Raw genomic sequence first — 18,741 nt, 5'->3', positions numbered from 1 at the left:
TCAGTCTATAACCCGACTCCATCAGTCCGCTGAGAATCAGTTGAATCAGTCTATAACCCGACTCCGTGAGTCCCCTGAGAATCAGCTGAATCAGTCTATAACCCAACTCTGTGAGTCCGCTGAGAATCAGCTGAATCAGTCTATAACCCGACTCCGTGAGTCCACTGAGAATCAGCTGAATCAGTCCTACATACGGACCTACATACATACATACTGCTTCTTCATATGTATTTTGTGTCATGCCTTTCCTATTGTTCTCCTTCCTGTTGTATCACCTGTTCCTCATTTACCTTAATGTCTAGTTCAGGGGTGCCCAAACTTTTTCCTATGAACGGCCAAAAATCAAACTTGACTGAGGGCCGAGGGCCAAAGGTAAATGTTGCATCATATACCAATCTGTATTACATTAAAGTTGCCATGGGTTACCCTCATTTATTTCAGAATATTTAAAAATACATAGAAAACAACTTTAATCTGATTAACCAGAGCAGTTTTATTTGTAAAGTTCTGTAGTTCAATGAACTTATTACAATAAAAATAAACAATCCCTGAATTGTTCAGTGTTCAATACAGTTCAATGCTGAATGCACCAGTCAAGCTGTAAGCAATAATAAAACCATGTGGTTGCAATGTCAGTGACCTCTAATGAGAGATATGAAGCTGGTCCTTATTTTTCAAAAGTTTTTCCAGATTGGGCTATAGCTGACTTACAGACAAAGACAAGATATTATGTAGGTGAGAGTCAGTTAGTTTGCTTCTCAGTTTACACTTGTTCAAGTTCATCAGACTGAAAGTCTGCTCACAGAGGTAGGTACTGCCAAACAGAGACAGCATCACTTGTGCCTGTTTGCACATCTTTGGGTACCTGTTTCTTATAACACATTTGTAGAAGTCTGTCAAGGGAAGGGATCTGAACTTGTGTTTCAGTTCTGAATCACACTGAAGCTCAATTAGTTCCATCTGAAGATCATCACTGACTGTATCCACATTGATGGTGAAGGGTTGAGCAAAGAACTCAAAGTCCAAAGTGTTGTGTTTGAAGTCCTCAAAGTGACTGTCAAACTCCTGGATAAGGTTGCTGAGAACAGCATCATACTCATGGACCTTCTCTTTCACTATGCCTACCTCTTCAAGACAGGGAAAATGGGCTAAATTCCCTGCATGTGGGGTGAGAAACAGAGAAAGATTGACAAAAGAAGGAAATTATTAATTCATGACTATTTATGAAACTTTAAAGCAAATTTTATCAGCTTGATGTACAACAAAAATACCAATGCTGACATGACTGAATATAAATGCAAACTCATATATGTACACATATAATTCTAAATACAATTAATAATAATTATAACTTCATATAAAATATTCCGAATATTATAACTGTGAATGTTACTGTTACCTGCTGAGAGATGTCTTCTGATCAGCAGTAGTTTTTGTTTGAAGGCTCTGACATGATCAAAAAGCTGGGTGATAATCTGGTCCTTTCCCTGGAGCTGAACATTCAAAACATTGAGCAGCTCTGTGACATCCACAAGGAAAGCCAGGTCAGAGAGCCATTTCTTATCAGTGGGTACTTGAATATTACTATTCTTGCCTTCCTGAAAAAGACTGATCTCCTCACGCAGCTCAAAAAATCTCCTGAGAACTTTTCCTCGGCTGAGCCATCTGACCTCCTGGTGGTACAACACATCACCATATTGCGCATCCATCTCATCCATCAGTGCCTTGAACTGTCGGTGAGAAAGTGCATTGGAGCGTATATTGTTGACAATTTTGATGATGTCACGCATCACATCCACAAGCCCGACAGATTTGGCACATAGCTGTTCTTGATGTAAAATGCAGTGGTACTTAACAACTTTTCCTCCACATTCACTGACTTTCTGAGACACCAAAGTAGCAAGGCCAGATTTCCTCCCTACCATTGCCGGCGCTCCATCAGTTGTAATGCCAGCCATCTTCTCCCACATTAATTCATCTTTTTTCAACACTCTCTCAACAGCAAGAAAAAGGTCTTCTCCTTTAGTAGTACCAAAAAGGGTCTCAATGCCAGCCAGCTCTTGTGTCACTTCAAAATTTTCATTTACTCCACACAAAAATACTAACAGCTGTGCGGAATCGGATATGTCGGTGCTCTCGTCGCAGTCTATTGAATAGGCAGAGAATGCACTTGCCTTTGTCTTGATTTGCTCGCCGATGTCTTGAGCCATGTCCTCTATGCGTCAGGTAACAGTGTTTCTTGACAGGCTGATTTGTGAGAACATTCGTACCTGAGAAGGACACATTGCTTCTGCAGCCAATACAAGACATTCTTTGACGAACTCTCCAGTAGCGAATGCTCTTCCACTTTTAGCAATTAGAGCGGAAATCTGATAACTGGCCCGTGTGGCACTTTCTTGTGCTGATGACGGGCGTATCAGCGCGCTCTGCTCGGATTGAAGTTTGGCGAGCAGCTCGTTAGCCTTCTGTTTTCGCGCCTCGCCGCTGTACTTTGAAAAAGCTGCAGAATGTTTAGTTTCATAATGATGATGGATATTGTACTCTTTTAAAACAGCAACAGATTGTTTGCAAACTAAACATACTGCCTTTAATTTGACTTCAGTGAATAAAAACTTCTCTTGCCAAACTTTTTTAAAATTTCTCTTGTCTGTGTGCCACTGCCTTGATTTCTCCATTACTGCGTGTGTTAATTCATTGTCGTTGATTGACGCAGAGTGTCGCAAAGTGTGCGGCGCAGCACCTTGAATTGCGCATGTACATAAAAAAAATCAGATTCATTTATAACATTTAATTTAAACATTTAATTTCAGTTTACTCTTTTGTAGCTCAACAATAAAACAAACGAAAATGTTATGTTAAATTAAAAATGACGATCTGTGTCGAAGGTATCCCCCCTCCCTCTCCCTCTCTTCTCGGATGGTATGGCGGGCCAAATCAAAGGTTACCACGGGCCAAGTTTGGCCCTCTCTGGTCTAGCCCTATAAATAAGGATCCTTGCGTTCATGTCATTGTTAATCTGTTCTGTGGTCATGTCATGTTCTGGTTATGTTATGTTTTTTGCCATAGATTATGTTAAGGGTTTTTAGATCTAGTTTTTGTTTTAGTTACTTGCCACGTCAGGTCTAGTGTTCAGTTAGTCTACCCCATGTCTTGTGTTTATGTTAATAAAGCAGTGCTTCATTTTATCCCGCATTTGGGTCTTACTCCATGGCGCAGGAGCATGCACCACCACGGAAGTCCGGGTTCGAGCCCTGCACAGGGCAGAGGCCCGGTCGTGACAATATGTATATTAGTATAGATGTTTCTGTCTGACCTGAATATGACCTGATGAATTTGTGCTTTGACAACATGTCTTCTGTCCACGGTTATAACCATGAGAAGTGACAGAAACCAAAGGTGTAAGTGACAAACATCACAATAGCAGAAAGAGATCTTTAATATAAAAACAACGGTTTAAACTTCTGTTTTTTGTAACAAGGTGGGGAGCATGAGCTCTGTCCTCTGAACTGAAACCTTCTCTTTGAAGAAAAATAACTTATTTATTTAACTTATTTCACTTCTCACCAAAAGTACTATAGTTTAATCTTCCCTATTATCCCATAATGCCTGTATCCTATAAAGTCTATACTGTACATTTTGTATATGGTTATGCAGTGGTGTAGTGGAGGGTATATACAGGTATACAGCGTATACCCACTTCATCAGTCGGCTTTGGGTGTACCCACTTCTAAATCCCCTCTGATGCGCTTTATTCAGTTGTGTCCTGCATTAGAGAAAATCATGAAAGATCATCATATGAGTAGCTAAACCAATTAAATTGTGAATAAATTCAAATATTCCCTAAAAACACCCAGTAAAGACAGTGATGCGCTCAGGACCGAGTTGCCGGCTTCCCTTGAAATATGATAGCAACCGCCCCGCCCCCAACATCTGACAATGCCCAACGCCATTGGATCAGAGCACTGTCAATCATTACCTGATTCGCTGCCTGTCATTTTAACAAAGTTCAACGCTATTTCAATTAATAAATAATAAATTATTAAGAAAGATGAAGCGAACTAATCAAACAAAAATTAATTTCAGAATCACAAACGACCTCGCAATGCTACATCGGTGCTGTTAGCCAGCAGCTCAGCTAAAGATAGAGATATAACAGCAAAAGTCAGTGAGAGAGAGAGAGAGAGAGAGAGAGAGAGAGAGAGAGAGAGATCAGTTGGAAGTGAAAGTGAAAGTCAGCAGGTTGTTTTAGTGAAGAGTAAAAACATGAAGTTCTTTGTGGAATAAAATCACAGTGAGTACATGAATATAAAGCTGTAATCTGTGACTGTTAGGATTATTTAGTAAAAGAAGAACATTTCTGTGTTCCACAGTTTATTGTTGTGTTTATCGGATATCGCGGTGTAACGCAGCATCTTATCCTGAGGGAAGTGAACAGACCTGTGCTCCATGCGGGCTTTATTACATACGGGGAAAGATTACAGCTGTTTATTACAGAGAGAATAAGATTAATATTCAGTATAATAATTCCTGAAATATTTTCGATATATCTTCTTTCTCTCGAGCAAACAGAATAAGCATAAAAAAGAAAAACGAAGATTTGCTGTTGTATAACACACACACACACACTCACACACACACACGCGCGCGCGCGGCGACATTTTAGAGTGAGATGCTGAAATGTCAGAGACTCTAAACCGTTAGTTTCAGATCGGAACATTGTAGTGTAAAATATACCTAAACTATTTTATAAGATTCTGTCCTGAGCCATTAATCTCACAGACATCGACAGATGCCTACACTCGTCTATAAGCAAATAAATTCAGGATTCAGAACTAAATGAACAAAACATGTTATTAGTAAAATGTATTTTTATTCGTCTATTTCTGTTTGAAAGATTTGACCATTTTTAAATGTAAAGAATAAAGAAACGTTTATCCTGTATTAGCCTGTTGTTTATTTATCTAAAATGATCATTTTGTACTAAATGCAGTTCTTTGGTTGTGTAGGAGCTCGCGCACGCTCGATTTCCGCTTTCCACGTGGTTACCGTTCAGAGTCTAACATCTCCGATATTTTAGGACACTTGAGATTAGATTAATTTAGCTTTCAGGTAGAGAGACTGGGAGAACCGCAGTCTGGGAGAGAACTGTGCTTTAATTTCCTCAATACATTTTCTACAGGAATACATTATTTACTGAAAACACGTGAATGTGAATTTAAAATATAAAAAAGGTGGATGAAGTGGTTTCATATTATCATCAGTAGCTTTTCAGCAGTGTGAGAGATCAACATGTGGAACTTAGGATTTCTGATAACTAACACAATTAACTACAACTTAGTTTTCCTCTGGAGTTCCAGCTGGCTCAGGGTTTGATATAATACTCTGGTATCAATATAAATTCATTCAGATACATGACTCTGATTACTAATGTCAGTCCTGTATTATAGAAAGTGTTTTCTTCAACACAGAGCTGAAGAAGGTGATCAGAGTCATGTGTTTCTGTAGACATAGACATACACATGTATTGTTTAAAGCTGGAATGAAATGGCCCAGGTTTTTTATTAGGTTAATTATTTTCTTTAGTGTGATGTTAAAGTACAGGACTTTTATTTTGAAGTGTCACATGCAGCACTGAACCACTTGTGGACCTGCTCTATTCACCTGCAAAACAGATATATTACCTTTAAACATTTTATAATGCTGTCAGTAATAAACATCATTGTTAGATTAACACTATGTAGAGGTTTTGTGCAATTCTTTATAAAGTCTATATTTTTACCTGTTTTCTTACAAGCCTTGTTACAATTGAATATTACAAAATGAGTTTCAGTTATCAGATACTGATTCCCAACAGTTTTTATTATAATAAAATATTTCAGGCTACTGTGAGGTTTGCTTTTTTCTGTTTAGATATTTTGAATTTACTAAAACTCCCCTGTAATTTAAGCTCATGTTCCTCTAACCAGAGCCTGGAGAGAGAGAATGGACATGTCAGTATTTCAGTGATCATTTACAGAATCCTAAATGATTTACTATGTTGTAAGTAAGGATAAATATTAATTTATGCCGCAGTAATGTAATTTCACATTCTTCTGTTCTTTACTTTACCAGGATCCAGTTATGTTTATAATATAAAACATTTGACTTTTTGTTATAATGTCTCGGGAGTGTGAGAAACTCCAGACCTCTGAAATGAGTCTACAAGAGGAGAAGCACAAGAGGTAAGAACACAAAATTTTAAAAATTCTTAAAATAATTCTGTATTTAGTACAAACCCCATTTCCAGAAAAGTTGGAACAATTGCTAAAAATGTAATAAAAACTGAAATGTGTCTTTTGTTCATTCACTTGGACCTTTAACAGGCAAAAGGACAAAGAAAAACTTTATTATATTTGTTAAATATAAACATATTTAGAAACTGGTGCCTGCAGCAAACTCAAATAAAGTTGGGACAGAGGAAAAATAAGACTGATCAGGTTTTAATAACTCATTTCTGAAATTCCATTTTTGACTTTTTATTTCTTTTTATCTGACTCTATTTTCATAACCAGGACAGTTGTAAAAAGCATTTCACTGCATGATTCACTGTGAATGATTGTGTATGTGGCAAATAAAATTAGCACATAATGTTAAAAAATGCAAACTGTACAAGCACTAATAGAGGTTCATTAGAAGAGGAATCACATGCCCTATGAACAGGATTGCGATCTTGTGCTAGCTATACAATTCTCTGTACCAAAATCTGATCACTGACCAAATGTCTGAAAATGTTAATTCTGTAGTCTCTGTTGGTCCCATGCCCATTTTCATCCTTAAATTTTTTGCTTTAGGTGTGCAGTCTAATGACTGAGTCCAATGCCCCCAAGCCCCCCACCCCCCAAATACACAATCACTCTGACACAAACTCTTTTTGATTTAGGATACACAAAAAAAATGTACAGGATAAAATGAAGGTTGTTCACTGTATGTGTATGAAAATGTAAATCATTACATCATATAGATAAAACTGCCAAAAATATTTCTCTTTACTCTTTAGTGGGACTGAGGAAAGGCCAGACTCCCCTGTGTCCAGCTGTGTGTCTCTCAAGAGTGACCAATCAATGGTAATCCCTCTCCACTTTACAGGTGGAACATCCTCTATGGAAAGGTATTTCTCTTTCTTCCTAATCTGAAATACAACTTTACTAAGTAGTAGTAGTTATAGTATATCAGGTATATATAGTAATTAAGTATAGTTGTTCAAATTCAAAGCTAGTAGTCAGCTAGCAACATGTAGCAGAGATGATTAAATGTTAGTTATCACCTCATTTATTGAGTCTTTAGACTTTCTAACATTCAGTGTATTGTCTACTAGCTCAGTGCTTAAGAATCTGATCACAGTCTAGATGTCTGAAAATTTTACTTTTAGTCCCTTACCTTTTTTGATCCTTAACCTATTTGCTCCAGGTGTACAGTGTAATGTCCCAAATAAAGAAGGATACTCAAAGAAAATTGTTCAGCATGAAAAAATGCAGGTTGTTCATTGTATGTGCCTGAACATGTAATTCATTACGTCACATAGATAAAACTGCAAAAAACAAAGTTTCTCTTTACTCTTTAGTGGATCTGAGGAAAGGCCAGACTCCCCTGTGTCCAGCTGTGTGTCTCTCAAGAGTGACCAATCAATGGTAATCCCTCTCAACTTTACAGGTGGAACATCCTCTATGGAAAGGTATTTCTCTCTCTTCCTAATCTCAGATACAATTTTACTAATGGTTTCCAGACTTCATGTTCTCTTTTGCCTCAATATAAAGTGTTGATTGTGCAGTATCGTATATATATATATATATATATATATATATATATATATATATATAATACATGACTTGCCTTGAATGTCTGAAGTAGCATCTCAGTCCAGTAAAGTGAAAAAGTTGCTGAAATTTGCTTTCCCTATCTGGCCTTTTCCTTTCAACTGGCCTTTTACAGATAAAATAATGATGCCATCCCAGTGTGTGCTCCCCTTATAGATACAGTTATGTGCAGGTGAAACTTTAATAGTATTTCTTTGAAAATTGCATAATTGTAATCCCCAGCAATGATAAACCCTGTGGAGTTGCAGTTCTGAGTGCTGGGCAACATTCACTTGGTCTAACCAGTGAATGTTGCACAGAAGAAAATGTTATACAGATAACACACACAAAATCTATTGCATCTTGGTCACAGAATACATTGCTGTCTATAACACCAGTAATGTTTATGGGTCTAATTGAGGAAAGAAGATTTTGAGTGTCTGAGGGTTTTGATGCACACTGATATAAAGTTTTGATGCACACTTTCCTATATGATTGATTGAGCTTTGATGTTATTCATGTTTAACCCATATCCTGCTAAAGCTTTTATTCAAGGCTATTTAATTTGCATTTATTCTGACCATTGCTTTAGCTGAAAAAAAAGGAAAACATTAATTTCAGGGGTGTTTTCAAAGTGCTGTATGAAGAGGTGAAAGTTATGATTGCTGTGGCTAAACTGTAATTGTTAGCACCTCTGCTGTTAATGCAAAGTTGCTTACAGTTATGTTTCTCTTTACTCTTTAGTGGACCCGACAAAAGGCCAGACTCCGCTGTGTCCAGCTGTGTGTCTTTCAAGAGTGACAAATCAATGGTAATCCCTCTCAACTTTACAGGTGGAACATCCTCTATGGAAAGGTATTTCTCTCTCTTCCTAATCTCAGATACAACTTTACTAATGGTTCTTAGAGTTCATGTTCTTTTTTAGCTTCAGTATAAAGTGCTATTTAGTTGTTCAAATTTCAAAGCTGGTAGTGATCTAGCAATATAAAGTGGTGAATAAATGTGATGTTTAAATGTATTATGTTTACATGTATGCTAGCAGAAAATCTACCTGGTTAGGAAAGGCATGTTAATAAAAACACAAGCAGACAAATGGTAACCTGAAAGTACTGGTCAGAATTTTTGTGTAAAAAACATCAAGAGCCAAGATTAGTAATGCTGAGTAAAAAAGGCAAACGTAAATGTCTGGGAAGAGGTGAAACAGAGACCCCTGGCGGCAGTAATATGAATAACAGGGAGTGAGACCAGAGCCTGATGATAAGCACTTAGTCATGAGTCTGCTAGCTCATGGCTTAAGACTCTGATCACTGTTTAGATGTCTGAAAATGTTAATTCTGTAACTACACAGCCTCTGTTAGTCCCTTACCCTTTTTGATACTTAACCATGTGTGCAGTGTAATACCCCAACTAAAAAATATACACAAAGAAAATTGTACAGGATAAAATAAGGTTGTTCACTGTATGTGCCTGAACATGTAAATCATTAATTCATTTAGATAAAACTGCAAAATATGTCTCTTTACTCTTTAGTGGAACTGAGAAAAGGCCAGACTCCCCTGTGCCCAGCTGTGTGTCTTTCAAAAGTGACAAATCAGTGCCAGTCTCTCCCAGCATTAAAGGTGGATCATCCTCTATGAAAAGGTATTTCTCTGTATTTCTAGCCTCAGATACAGCTTTCCTGATGGTTCCCAGGGTTCACGTTCATATAAGCTTCAATATAAAGTGTTGAATGTGCTAGTTCACATGCTTTAATGTTAATTTTTAACATTTAAAAAAAATGAACAGCATCATATATATATATATATATATATATATCAGTGGCGGACCGTCAGGGCCAGCAAGGCCTTCTCTGCTGGCCTAAACAGCAGTGATCTGAATCTCTGACTTTTAATATATTTAATATATTTTTCCATGAATGTGTATTAAATTATTCCCAATAGCCTATTATCTACATTTCATAGCTTTTCTCTCGGTTGCGCTGCTTCCAGTAGTGTATATTTATGATAAGAGTATTTATCCAATCATATTTCAGCCAGTGGCTGACATCATGGTTTGCGCGGCTGTAAGGCCTGCAGAATTAAAAGTGCAGGCGCCTGTAGATTAAAATAAGTGGCAATGAAACTGTTCCATTAACCAATCAGATTTCGAGTTGCCGTCACTGGGGCCATCTAGCAGGTATAAGATTACGTCAGCAATTTCCTGTACTTTGATAATTGGATAATTGGAGTAGTCAGAGGCAGTGACCCGCCCATATACAGTGTTTCTATATTCAGTCTCATTTCGGATGCTGCGTCCTCCAGAGATTGCAGATTTCTGCATACGGCATCAAGAATGTGTTTTTTGAGAAAAGTAACTGTAATAAAATGGACTATTCCTTGTGAGGTGTGAAATACTGTAGACTAATTTCTTATTTACTTTGTTATTTAACGGTTGGTTAGTATCTATTGCCGTGGCGTCCAGGGGAGATTCTAGAATTTTCATTTAAGGGGGGCTCAGCCCCCAATGAGGGTATAATAGTAAAAAATAAATAAATAAATGAAATAAAATAACGGTTTGACTTACCAGTGATAAAATAATGGTTTGGACACCAGTGAAGGCCTAGGTGTGAAATGCACGGTCTGCCACTGATATATATATATATATATCAAATATATATATTTGATCCCCTGCTGATTTTGTACATTTGCCCACTGACAAAGAAATGATCAGTCTGTAATTTTAATGGTAGGTGTATCTGAACAGTAACAGAATAACAACAAAGAAAATCCAGAAAAACACATTTCAGAAAAGTTCTACATTGATTTGCATTTTATTGAGTGAAATAAGTATTTGATCCCCTATCAATCAGAAAGATTTCTGGCTCCCAGGTGTCTTTTATACAGGTAAGGAGCTGAGATTACAGTAGGAGCACTCTCGGGGAGTGCTCTTAATCTCAGCTCCTTAACTGTATGAAAGACACCTGTCCACAGAAGGAAGCAATCAATCAGATTCCAAACTCTCCATCATGGACAAGACCAAAGAGCTGTCCATGGATGTCAGGGACAAGATTGTAGACCTACACAAGGCTGGAATGAGCTACAAGACCATTGCCAAGCAGCTTGGTGAGAAGGTGACAACAGTGCGATTATTCCCAAATGGAAGAAACACAAAAGGACTGTCAATCTTCCTCGGTCTGGGGCTCCATGCAAGATCTCACCTCATGGAGTTTCAATGATCATGAGAACGGCGAGGAATCAGCCCAGAATTACACTGGAGGATTTTGTCAATGATCTCAAGGCAGCTGGGACCTTAGTCACCAAGAAAACAATTGGTAACACACTACGCCGTGAAAGACTGAAATCCAGTAGCACCCGCAAGGTCCCCCTGCTAAAGAAAGCACATGTACAGGACCATCTGAAGTTTGCCAGTGAACATCTGAATGATTCAGAGGAGAACTGGGTGAAAGTGTTGTGGTCAAATGAGACCAAAATCCAGCTCATCACCAGCTTTGGCATCAACTCAACTCGCCATGTTTGGAGGAGGAGGAATGCTGCCTATGACCCCAAGAAGACCATCCCCACTGTCAAACATGGAGGTGGAAACATTATGCTTTGGGGGTGTTTTTCTGCTAAGGGGACAGGACAACCGCACCACATCAAAGGGATGATGGACGGAGCCATGTACCGTCAAATCTTGAGTGAGAACCTCCTTCCCTCAGCCAGGGCATTGAAAATGGGTCGTGGATGGATATTCCAGCCTGACAATGACCCAAAACACACGGCCAAGGCAACAAAGGAGTGGTTCAAAAAGAAGCACATTAAGGTCCTGTAGTGGCCTAGCCAGTCTCCAGACCTTAATCCCATAGAAAATCTGTGGAGGGAGCGGAAGGGTCAGCCACAAAACCTTAATGACTTGGAGAGGATCTGCAAAGAGGATTGGGCCCAAATTCCCTGAGATGTGAGATGTGTGCAAACCTGGTGGCTACAAGAAATGTCTGACGTCTGGGATTGCCAACAAGGGTTTGCCACCAAGTACTAAGTCATGATTTGCAAAGGGGTCAAATACTTATTTCACTCAATAAAATGCAAATCAATGTAGAACTAAACCTACCATTAAAATTACAGACTGATCATTTCTTTGTCAGTGGGCAAATGTACAAAATCAGCAGGGGATCAAATCATTTTTTCCCTCACTGTATATATATATATATATATACAGCTCTGGAAAAAAATTAGAGACCACTGCCCAAGCTCCAGATTTGAACCCTATTGAAAACCTCTGGAATATCATCAAGGGGAAGAAAAAAGACTGGAATAAAGTTCCCCAACAGCAATGTGAGAAACTGGTGGAGATCATGGAGCCAAAACAGATCGGGGTTATTCCACCAAATACTGATTTCTTAATGTTATTTAGCCAAAGCATTAACACAATTTGTTTACAAATGATTTGCATTTTGTTTTATTTGAGTTATTAAAGCTCTGTAATACTGCATGATCTTGGGTTATTTTAATGTGTTGTCATTTCCTTTAAATATACACCCTAAATAACAATAGTTATATTTTGAATTTAGGAGAAATATTGTCAGCAGTTCACAAAAATGAAACAAAACTCTTCATCTCACCAACACATGAACCTGGAAGAAAAAAAACAGAAGAAACTGATGCTAACACATGCTAACATGCTAAAAGATTTTCTGTTCAATTTAGACGGAATTCCTCCTCAGCTAAGCATCTAACTAGCACTGACAAAATTGGAGAAATGCACTTTAAGGAAAGGTATAATGTTTATTTATTATTTCATGTTGCTATTTATTATTCCAATTTAAGCTACTGATCGTAAAATAAATGATTTCTCTGCAGAGACGACCCTGAGAAAGCATTTTTAAGAAGTCTCAATTTAGATAAGAAGATTAAAGACTTCCTTCACAACATCTTTACAGTAAGATTTAGATTTTCTTTAATAATGTTTCCTGCAACGTCATCCACTGCAAATTTGTTTGTTTATTACAGAATGTTTATTACAGCTGATATTTAATAAATCATAATAATGAATGAAGGTAAAAAGTCACTGGAACACTGATGACTGGGAGACCAGATACCCTCTGAAATGACTACAATAAATTACATTTCTAAAACAAGCAAAAGAAAAGAGCAAAATATGAGAAATATTCATACAGTCACAGAGTTTCTAAATGTAACTGAGGAGAAATAGAATGTACACAAAATTATTTTTAATGTATTTATTTGACTACCTGCAAAATGTTCAAAAAGTTCAATTGTGCATACAGATATGTAATAAATACCAATTATAACCAATAATTTATATAAATTAATACCAATAATGTTCCCATGCTTACAGGTGAATTATATATACAAATTTAGATACCTCTTGTTTAGAATGACTTATCATTACTAAGATTACAGGGTGAAGAGGTGAAGAAGGTACAGGAGTTTAAGTACTTGGGGTCAACAGTCCAGAGTAATGGAGAGTGTGGGAAAGAGGTAAAGAAGCGAGTGCAGGCAGGTTGGAATGGGTGGAGAAAGGTGTCAGGAGTTCTGTGTGATAGAAAAATGTCAGCGAGAATCAAGGGGAAGGTGTACAGGACAGTGGTGAGACCGGCCATGCTGTATGGTTTAGAGACAGTGTCACTGAGACAGAGACAGGAGTCAGAGCTGGAGGTAGCAGAGCTGAAGATGTTGAGGTTCTCTTTGGGAGTGACACGGTTGGACAGGATTAGGAACGAGTACATCAGAGGGACAGCTCATGTTGGACGTTTGGGGGACAAAGTTAGAGAGGCCAGATTAAGATGGTTTGGACATGTCCAGAGGAGGGACAGTGAGTATATTGGTAGGAGAATGTTGGACATGGAGCTGCCAGGCAGGAGGAAAAGAGGAAGGCCAAAGAGGAGGAATATGGATGGAATAAATGAGGAGATGAAGCTAGTGGGTGCAAGTGTTGAGGATGCAGGAGATAGGGATAGGTGGAGAGAGATGATTCACTGTGGAGACCCCTGAAGGGAAAAGCTGAAAGAAGAAGAAGACGATTAATATCATCGCAGAGTTTCTAAATGTAACTGAAGAGAAATAGGATGAATGAATTTTATTGTATTTATTTGACTACCCGTAAAACAAGTACAACTGTGTGTACAGAGGTGTGATAAAAACTAATTATTACCAATAATTAATATCACTTAATACCAATAATGTTCTTGTGTGTACATGTTAATCTTATAAACAAATTTAGTTTTAGAAATTCACAAATTTAAAAATTCTGTTCTATGCATGCTTTGATAAATAATACCTCTTGTTTAGAAAGGCTTGCCATATCCAAATCCCTAACATCCATGGGGTAAAAATTCTTTTCTTTATGGCTCCCTGTCTTTGTACACAATTGTCAAAATGCATTTTGAATTTTAAATTAAATGGTGGTCGGCAAGTTAGTGGTAATATTTGGTCAGTTTTTTAATTTACGGTGCTGCAGTGAATGGTATTCAATTTCCTCTTATTTTATTGCAGGGAGTTTTACAACATGTACTCCTGTGTCTTTGCAAAAGCTTTATAAATGTTGCATAGCTTAAGTAATTAATTTTATTCTAATACTGTTTTCTTAATTTTAATCTTTTTCTTAATTTTCCTGACTACAATTCTACCTAGTCTTTCTGTACTGCTGTATTCTATCTTTTTCTGGTCATAGACGAAGAGTGAAATTCTAATCGTAACAAAATAACACATTTATTACAAAATCATTCTCCATATTAAATTTTTCTTGCACTCCCTCTGTGTGTTTTGTGAAGGATCTTGAGAATAAAATGATTGTATTTATAAAACATGAGCTGGAGATGTTTAAGAAATTTCTAAGAAAAGAAAACACAAAGTATTACCAAGATGTGAAGGATGATCTGCGGAGTATTAAAGAAGCAGCTCTTGATATGGCATTGTACTTTCTGAAGTTGATGGAACACAATGACCTCGCTGATGCACTCCAAGGTAAGAGATCAATAAAATACATCCACATGATTTCCTACTTAAATAAATGCAGATTTGTAAATAGCCAGTTGAAAAGTTTCTACTATAAGCTACACATTCTCTATTTTCTTAACAATATAGCAATGGCATGTCTATAATTTTCCATAGTCATTTAGAAATGTACTTCTGTGTAATTTGTATGTATTACTGTTTATTCTGCTTTATAATGTTTCTGTTTATGATTCTCTAATTAGATTCACAGATAGGAGTTCAGCAGCGTGCACTCAAATCAAACCTGTGTAAGAAGTTTCAACATGTGTGTGAAGGAATTGCAAAGCAAGGAGAGTCCAACATTCTCAACAAGATCTACACAGATCTGTACATCACTGAAGGTGGAGTTCAACAAATGAATGAACAACATGAAGTGAGACAAATTGAAAAGCAAAAAACTAGTGTGAAAGCTGAAGAAAATGAAATGGAACAAGAGGAACAAATTGAATGCAAGAACATGTTCACACCATCACCTGGAGAAGAAAAACCCATCAGAACTGTGGTGACACAGGGGGTCGCTGGTATCGGAAAATCCATCTGTGTGCAGAAGTTTGTTCTAGACTGGGCTGAAGGGAAAGAATATCAGGACATCAAGTTCATATTTCCACTGCCTTTCAGAGAACTGAACCTGAAAGAAAAAGAAAAATGCAGCTTGAGGGACGTCATCTCTCATTTTTTTCCAGAAACAAAAGGAATGAGATTCACAGACAGGTATAAAGTCATGTTCATCTTTGATGGCCTGGATGAGTGTCGACTTCCTCTAACATTCCGTAAAAACCAGAAGTGGACTGATGCATCAATGCCAGCCTCACTGGACACTATAATGACAAACCTCATTGAAGGAAATCTGCTTCCATCTGCTCTCATCTGGATAACCACTCGACCAGCAGCAGCTGCTAAGATCCCTGCTGAACATGTGGACCGGGTCACAGAGGTGCGTGGCTTCAATGATGTACAAAAGGTGGAGTACTTCAGGAAGAAAATCAGTGATGAGAGTCTGGCCAACAGAATCATTGGTCATATTAAAGGATCAAGAAGCCTCTTCATCATGTGTCATATTCCAGTCTTCTGCTGGATTTCAGCCACTGTACTTGAGGGGATTTTGGGAAGATCAGACAGTGAAGACATTCCACAGACTCTGACGGAGATGTACACATGTTTTCTGATCTTTCAGACCGTACAGGAGAACAAGAAATACAATAGAAATAATGCCTCAGACATTCCATGGGATAAAGAGGGAATTCTTTCATTGGGAAAGCTTGCCTTTAGTCACCTGGAAAGAAACAACCTGATTTTCTATGCAGAAGATCTAAAAGCCTGTGGAATTGACTCCAGTAACCTAGCAGTGTACTCAGGAGTGTGCACTCAGGAGACTGGCAGATTTCTAGGCACAGTTTTCAGCTTTGTGCATCTCAGCATTCAGGAGTTCACTGCTGCTTTGTTTACATATGTATGTGTCCGAAATGAAAACAAGAATGTTTTTGATCAATCAGAAGAGAGCAAAGAAACAAAACTTATTGATTTACTAAAGATTACAGTGGACAAAGCTTTGGAGAGTGACAATGGACACTTGGATCTTTTCCTCCGCTTCCTTCTGGGCCTCTCAGTGGAGTCTAATCAGAAGCTCATTCGAGGTCTACTGACACACACAGGAAGCAGCTCTGACTGCCGAAAGGACATAGTTAAATACATCAAGTTAAAGTTTGATCAAAATCCATCTCCAGAGAGATTAATCAATCTGTTCTACTGTCTGAACGAGTTAAATGATGATTCACTGGTGAAAGAGATCCAAAGCTACATGAACTCAGGTCGTCTCTCTGAAGCTGGACTCTCACCTGCTCAGTGGTCTGCTCTGGTCTTTGTGTTGCTGACATCAGAGGAGGATCTGGAAGTGTTTGACCTACAGAAGTTTATAAGAACAGATGAATGCTTTAAGAGACTGCTGCCAGTTTTCCAGGAAGCCAAAAAAGCTCTGTAAGTTAAAACTGTTTCTCCATTCAACTTGTTTCAAAATATAGTAATACCTTGCAGATCTGCGTCTCATGATTTGTGACTTCAAATTTTCATTGGAACCTAGCAAATTTGCATCTACAAATTTTTTGCAGCACTGCAAAATCCTCGCAAAATTCTGCAAAAGTGTTTACGGCTAATTTCGTGCCCATTTATACATTTTCATGCTTTTTAATGCAAAATTATTAAGAAAAATTTAGTTTATTAATTTAATAATATAAATGTTAAAAGTTAAATCTACAAAATTTCAATATAAATAAAACATAAATGTTATTTTAATTAAATGTAACGTCGCCGATATCATGTACGTACAGTACAGCCATTACGGCATGCTATTGACTGGAAGGGTTGGAAGTAGCCAATCACAGAGCATTAACAGTTTTACCTAGCGGCTGATTGGCTGGTAGCTACGATGCTTTGTATGCGTGATGTCGCTGTTCATCTCCACGCACCTTGTACACCTTGCTCAAAACGCGCGTATATTCCATGAATCAGTGATCTCAGTGATTTTTTCCTTGGCTTTATACAGGAGATACTCTACTCTATTTTTACGTCATTTATTTATTTTTTTAAGGGTAATGTATTAAGCTAACTTTTAAATGAAATTAAAGTTTTTTGGGAGCATGATTGGGGTCCTTTTTAGGGTATAAACTCTAAAAATAATGATTTACAGTATTAGCATTTTTAGTGACTCCACCACACATCCGCGAAACAACTGTCATTTGCGATGGGTCCAGGAACGTAACCTCGTGGATGTGTGAGGTATTACTGTATATTCATGATCACACTGATGCCAAGAAATGTTGATCAAATGGCATAAAAACTCTAAACTCATAAAATAAAACTGAGGTATTGAGGTTAGGTTATGTTTGTTTCTGTTACCTGCAAATTACAGTTCTAAAAGTATGTGGACAGCAGAACATCACATGCATGTCCTTGTTGAACATCATATTTAAAAACCATGTACATTATTATGGAGTTGATTCTCTGTGTTGCTATCACATTTTCTCATGCTATGACATTTCCTCCTTTCAGTCTCAGTGAGTGTAACCTGACAGAGAGAAGCTGCTCGGCTTTACACACAGTTCTCAGCTCAGAATCCTCCAAGCTGACTGAGGTGGATCTGAGCAGTAATCCTCTGGAGGACTCAGGAGTGAAGCTGCTTTGTGCTGGACTGAAGAGTCCAAACTGTAAACTGGAGAAATTCAGGTCAGTTCATCTCCCTTATTGTGCAGATTTTATCTGAGGGATTGTTTAGTGCTTATGCAACTAATAAAAAAAGAATAACAAGGAAAATTTTTAGATTTTAGATTATTGCCAAGAATTTTCCGTAGATTTTAATCTGTTTTAGAACAGCACTGGCCATTTAATTATTTCAGTGTTCTTGGTTTTAAATAATTATTTTACCTGTATTGCTATGAGACAAGGGGGATTGTGATGCATGAAATTTTGTTTAGGAATTGTGTCGCTGAAGGAGGTTCTGCTAAACATTTGCACTCACACTGCCATACAGCTTATAAAAGGCCTAACTCCTGCTGCCTCCACTTTTCACTGACTTCTTTACACATACTGGGTTCAGTCTTTACCCAGTTTTAAAATGAACATAATGTTTCCATTTGAACCCAAATAAATTAAACTTGCTCTTTATACTAAAGTGAATTTTGGATCATTTCTCCTCTGTCCATACAACCTGCTGAAAGTGTTATGGTTTTGGGGGTGCAATTGAAAATTGAATGGAAAATAATTTGCAGAAAAATTATTGCCAAGAAACTCACTACAGTTACAGAACTGTGAAAGAGACTGGAAAAAGAAAGGAGCAAGATCACACCAGAGCAGTGAGAGAAACTAGTAATGCAGATGAGCTGTAGTCATTCACAGCAATGGCAGCTTCTTCTTCCTACTAA

The 18,741-nt window shown here is 37.7% G+C and overlaps 2 protein-coding genes across 2 annotated transcripts in view; both read left to right on the top strand.

Moving 5' to 3' along the window:
• LOC131351769 (uncharacterized) overlaps positions 1–18,741 on the top strand; it is a 277,436-nt gene that overhangs the window by 63,397 nt on the left and 195,298 nt on the right. The gene's annotated exons all lie outside the window — the stretch shown is intronic.
• Positions 4,157–16,805, top strand: LOC131351775 (NLR family CARD domain-containing protein 3-like). Its single transcript, XM_058387357.1, has 10 exons — positions 4,157–4,291; positions 6,112–6,221; positions 7,037–7,147; positions 7,601–7,711; positions 8,577–8,687; positions 9,363–9,473; positions 12,518–12,586; positions 12,671–12,749; positions 14,605–14,797; positions 15,031–16,805. Exons 2-10 carry the CDS (start codon positions 6,157–6,159, stop codon positions 16,803–16,805), a joined length of 2,625 nt encoding a protein of 874 aa, XP_058243340.1. The 5' UTR covers positions 4,157–4,291; positions 6,112–6,156.

Source organism: Hemibagrus wyckioides, linkage group LG04 (assembly GCF_019097595.1).
Source record: "Hemibagrus wyckioides isolate EC202008001 linkage group LG04, SWU_Hwy_1.0, whole genome shotgun sequence".
Lineage (NCBI taxonomy): Eukaryota > Metazoa > Chordata > Actinopteri > Siluriformes > Bagridae > Hemibagrus > Hemibagrus wyckioides.
This window is presented reverse-complemented; position numbering and strand designations above follow the sequence as displayed.

What these genes read in the sequence shown, in the direction of transcription:
- LOC131351775 (XM_058387357.1), top strand. Translation starts at nt 6,157, where the DNA reads ATGTCTCGGGAGTGTGAGAAACTCCAGACCTCTGAAATGAGTCTACAA. An exon ending in CAAGAGGAGAAGCACAAGAG is followed by an intron (nt 6,222 to 7,036) that starts GTAAGAACACAA and finishes TTTACTCTTTAG; the next exon opens with TGGGACTGAGGAAAGGCCAG. An exon ending in TCCTTCACAACATCTTTACA is followed by an intron (nt 12,750 to 14,604) that starts GTAAGATTTAGA and finishes TGTTTTGTGAAG; the next exon opens with GATCTTGAGAATAAAATGAT.